Source organism: Ictidomys tridecemlineatus, chromosome 4 (genome assembly GCF_052094955.1).
Source record: "Ictidomys tridecemlineatus isolate mIctTri1 chromosome 4, mIctTri1.hap1, whole genome shotgun sequence".
NCBI lineage: Eukaryota > Metazoa > Chordata > Mammalia > Rodentia > Sciuridae > Ictidomys > Ictidomys tridecemlineatus.
The window spans coordinates 16,853,310-16,858,490 of NC_135480.1; the positions used below are offsets into that span (position 1 = coordinate 16,853,310).

The following is a 5,181-nucleotide window of genomic DNA, read 5'->3' on the forward strand; positions in this document are numbered from 1 at the left end:
ATGACAAAGATTATTTTATGAAGACCAAATATACATGCATAGATCACTACACATAGGAATCTACTTACAAGTGAAAGTATTTTATCCTCAGTGCATTATAGATCTACATGAATGTAAGAAGTTCAGACATGATAAAAGTAGAAATATGTCATAAATGTAGCTACTCGTAATAGTGATTATTAACTGATTAACAGTGATGAATAAGAAAAGATACAGAACACATAGGGACAGAGATAGAATGAATTATAAATAAGTGGTTATAAATCGTGTTTTCATATGACATGTAACATTTCTCCTAGGATTCATGTGAAATTATTATTATCATGGTATATATTTTTCATCCTTTAACCCAAATTATGTTAATATAAATGATAATATTTTAGAATCCACAACTTTTCTGAGAGCTTCTTTCACATCCTTGTTCCTCAGGCTGTAGATCAGGGGGTTCAGCATGGGGATCACCACCGTGTAGAACACTGTGGTCACTTTGTCAATATCCAGACTAGTGCCAGAACTGGGCTGGCAATAAATGAACAGGATTGTTCCATGGAAGACAACGATGGCTGTGAGGTGGGAGGCACAGGTGGAAAAAGCTTTGCGCCTCCCCTCTGCAGAGCGCATCTTCAGGATGGTGATGAGAATGAACAGGTAGGAGGTGAGGATGATTGTGATGGTAAAGACCTCATTGAAATTGACCAAAATGAATAACAGCAACTCATTTACAGTGACATCAGAACAAGCAAGATTTAAGAGTGGGGGTAAGTCACAGAAGAAGTGATTGATCACATTTGAACTGTAGAGTGGTATCTCAAGGGTTAAGCACAAGTGAATCAGAGCACACACTGATGCTAACAGATAACAGCCAGAGACCAGCCCTGCACAGAGCTTCTGGGACATGATGACCATGTACAGCAGTGGGTTGCAGATGGCCACGAAGCGGTCATAGGCCATCACTGCCAGCAGGAAGACCTCTGTAATTGCATAAGTACAAAATAAATAGAGTTGCGCCATGCAGCCCTGGAAGGAAATGGCTTTGTCCTTGGTAAAGATGTTGGCCAGCATTTTGGGCACTATGATTGAGGAGTAGCAGAAGTCCACAAGGGACAAGTGGCTGAGGAAAAAGTACATGGGAGTGTGCAGCTGAGAGCTGACCTGGATCAGTGCCACCATGCCCAGGTTGGCCAAAACTGTGACTCCATAGATGAGAAGGAACACCAGGAAGAGGAGGACTCTCAGCTCGGGGACATCTGACAATCCCAGCAGAATGAACTCTGTCACAGTGGTGCAGTTTGTCTCAGTCATTTGTCAAAAGTCAAGCTAAGGAAAACATGAAAAATTTTGAGCTAGTTTGGGAAAGAGATCAAAAAGAGAATATCATATTAATATTAAACACATAATCATGGATTGCAAGACAAGCCTAACTTTCACGTTTTCAAAATTTTCAATAATTTTAAGAATAACCTAGAATACGCATCACTCTAAATCTCACTAGTAAAAACTAATTTAAGCATCAGCAACAATCTTGTATGATTCTCAGTCAATAACTACCCATTGCAGTTCAGATGATCCACTGAAGTTGGTGGTTTGGCAGACTTTGAAATAGATTCAAAGATATGCTTTAACACTAAATGGATTCACTAAGAGATTATGGTGAATAATTATAAAAAGAGTACAAAACTTCTTGTTATGCTCATGTTAAATCATGTTAAATATTTCAGTAATGTAAATTTGCCCATACAAGTTATATAAAATTCTATTGTGGTGTGTGAACATTTTCTCTGATACTTGTAGTTCATGAATTACTCAGAGTGTAAAAGGAGACTTAATACACACACTTAATACACATACTCAAGAGTTTTTAATTTATCAAACTAGTAAAATTGTGAATTTGTTGTAATGATAATTAGGAAGTCCTATAATGTCTCAGAAAAAAAGAAATGCTGGTATAATTATTTTTAACAAATTGTCAACATTTATTGAAAATACTAACATTCATGAACAATAAAAAGTCAATGATTTTTAATTAGATATTTTCAGTGAAACTGTCAGAAATGATTATGCTGAAAAATGATGGAAAGTTATGATCAATGGTACATTATTGTTTGTGACTGTTTTGACAATAGTAAAAAATGGATTTGAGTCTTGGGCTGGGGCTGTGGCTCAGAGGTAGAGTGCTCACCTAGCACGTGTGGGGCACTCGTTTCCATCCTCAGCACCAATAAAAAATAAAATAAAGGAAAAAAAATCTTCAAAAATGGAGTTGTTTGCTGAATTCAGTGGTGCACACATATAATCCCAGCAGTTCGGGGGGCTGAGACAGGATCATCTAAAGATCAAGGCCAGCTTCAGCAAGAGCAAGGTACCAAGCAACTCAGTGAGACCCTGTTTTTATTTATTTTTAAATAAAATACAAAATAGGGCTGGGGATATGTCTCAGTGGTCGAGTGCCCATAGATTCAATCCCTAGTATGCCCTCTCCCCCCGAAAAAAAATGAAGTTGTTAAACTATGATTCATCATACCTATGGTAGAAATGTACTCTCAAATTATGTTTTAAACTGATCGATTTTAAAGAACAGACACCAGTAATACATAGGGTGAGACGTTTTAGTTGTAAATAATATATGTGTAAAATTATGAATACACATAGATACACCAGGTGTCTTCAGCTTAATTTGGATATAATCCAAATATAAAAATATTTTAACCACATTAAAAAAGTGAAAACTTTCTAAGGTCCCTTATTTGGATAAAGGGGGGAAATTATATATTTTATTTAAGTGAAAACTCCTATCCAGATCTTTCCCTTAATGAAGAGGCCTATGAAAGTTGAATGATCTTATTCTGTGCCTTCCTTCTTACCTTATAGGAATAGATACTTACTTCATTAAACCATTTTAATCAAAATTAAGCGAGGACAGTCTGGACCAGAAGTAGCTTGATGATTTCTCTGGGTATGGAATCAATTTTGATGAAATGAAAACAAATTATTCTCCTGAAGTAATGGTCTTCTTGTTTCTTAACTATTAACAAAAAAAAAAAAAGAAAGAAAAAGAGAAAAAAGAAGCTATTGGCCTGAATTAAATTAAAATTCCTCTTTGGAAATTATATTCTCAATGTTCTCTTGTAATAGAAAACTAATCTATGATAAATCCTTAGAAAATCCAGAAGTATCTTCTCCTGAATAGAAGAAGTTCATGACCAGACAGCAGGAACAATAAACACAACCTTTAAAATTAGCATGGCAGTGGCAATCATGAGCTCATCTTTGGCTTAAAGATCTGATGCAGGATGCTGCTAAGGCAAAAGTTGGGGAAAAAGAGAAAAAGAGAAAGTCTAGCATTTTTAATTTGCATTTTTATATGCATTAATGTTTCATGTTGCAGAAGACATGGTTCTAGTTTCTCTCCTGATTCTTAAATAAAAGAAAAAAAATCTAAAAAGTAAGGGCATGAGACAAGTGTTCTCATTAACTTTTTTATATCATAGTGTTAGTGAGCAAACCTATAATATAGATGTTTCTTTCCTGGAACTGAAGGTGTTAGATGTGGATAGAATGCAATAAAATATTTTATACTATAAATTATGCTCCTGGGAAATGGACCCATTACCTAAAACAATTATGATCTCAATGGCATAAGAAAATAAATAAAAACCTGAAGTAAAAATTAATTTCATAAGATGTTCCAAAATAATTAATCTCTGTGGATTGTGATCAGAAAATCTGTTTTTAAACCACCATAACTTGGTGTTCTATTGCAGAGTAGGATGGACATAGTTAACAATAATATACTGTACACTTTAAATGGCCAGAAGAAACAGTTTTCAATGTTTTCACCACAAAAAAGTGACAAGTGTTTGAGCTGACAGATATACAATTGCACTCATTTGATCATTTCATCATGTACATATGGATAGAAATAGCACACTGTACCCTATAAATTTGTACTATTATTATGTGTCAATTTAAAAGGAAAAAAATACTAAATTAAGAAACAATAATTTGAAACCAAATCTTCTTTTTTCCAGACTTCATGGGTGATTGGTATCCAATATGTGAGGCACAGCTTGTATTGCCATTTGGAATTATTATGAATATTTCTGATGAACTTTCCTTTTTTTCATAAGATTACAAAATATCTTTAGCTTCCAAGAGAGCAGCCCGTGTAGAACCACACTGGAGTTTCTTCAAATACAGTAAAGGTGATGGGTCTTCTGGCCAGATAGATCTAATCATAGGACTCACTTATTGGAGCATGCATTATGTTAAAATCTATCTAAATCTTTTTTTTTTGGGGGGGTGATTATTAAGCCCAAGAGTGCTTTACTATGAAACTAAATCTCTAGCCCAATTTCTGTTTTTTTGGTGTTTTTTTTTTGTTGTTGTTGTTGTTGTTGTTGTTTGTTTGTTTTTTTGAGACAGGATCTCACTAAATTGCTTAAGACCTTCCTAGGTTGCTGAGTCTGGCTTTGAACTCTCCATCCATCTGCCTTAGACTCTAGAGCCTAAGGTGGAATTAGATGAGTAGAATACTGCACCTAGCTCTAAATCATATCTAAGTGTTAGCTCATGTAATATGAACACCAAATGAAGATAAAATTTTGTTTATATTCATTACTTACTAAGGAGGTGATGGAGGCATAATCAGTTGTAGTTTGAATAAAGCAAAGAGACTTGATGGAAAAAGCAACTTCTTCCTGCTTTTTTCCCAAATATGTGACTGTGTGGAGCAGAGAAGAGACTGAGAGCTAGTGTTAGGACCTGTCTCGTCCAGGTATGTGAAATGTAGACCATAATAAGAAAAAAGAAAGACAGATATACAAGAAGAACCTTCCATGCAACATTTTCAGATTCTTCCAGACCATGTTTATTCTTCTATAATAGTCACAATTTCTATGAATTAGCTCTTATTTCATTGATGCTCCCACTTCAGTGAAACTTTATTATTTGTATATACATGGACATGCTTTTATGTCCAACCAAAATGTGGGTTTCTGGTGATCAGAAAGTGTTTCCTCTGCATCTGTTGCCCTCTTCACATATTACCATGCCCTCTCAAGAATGGACACTCACATAGGAAAGTATCAAACAGAACACTTGTTTTTATTTCCTTCATCTGGAATATTTACTCCCACTCAGATCTCTGCCTTATTAGGAATAAGAATGTCCCCAGAGTTATAA

The 5,181-nt window shown here is 35.0% G+C and overlaps 1 protein-coding gene across 1 annotated transcript; it reads right to left on the minus strand.

The window, feature by feature from the left end:
• Window positions 1–354: 354 nt before the first annotated feature.
• LOC101955566 (olfactory receptor 5L1) lies at window positions 355–1,302 on the minus strand. Its single transcript, XM_005342176.2, has one exon. It carries the CDS (start codon window positions 1,300–1,302, stop codon window positions 355–357), a length of 948 nt encoding a protein of 315 aa, XP_005342233.2.
• Between the last annotated feature and the right edge of the window lie 3,879 nt (window positions 1,303–5,181).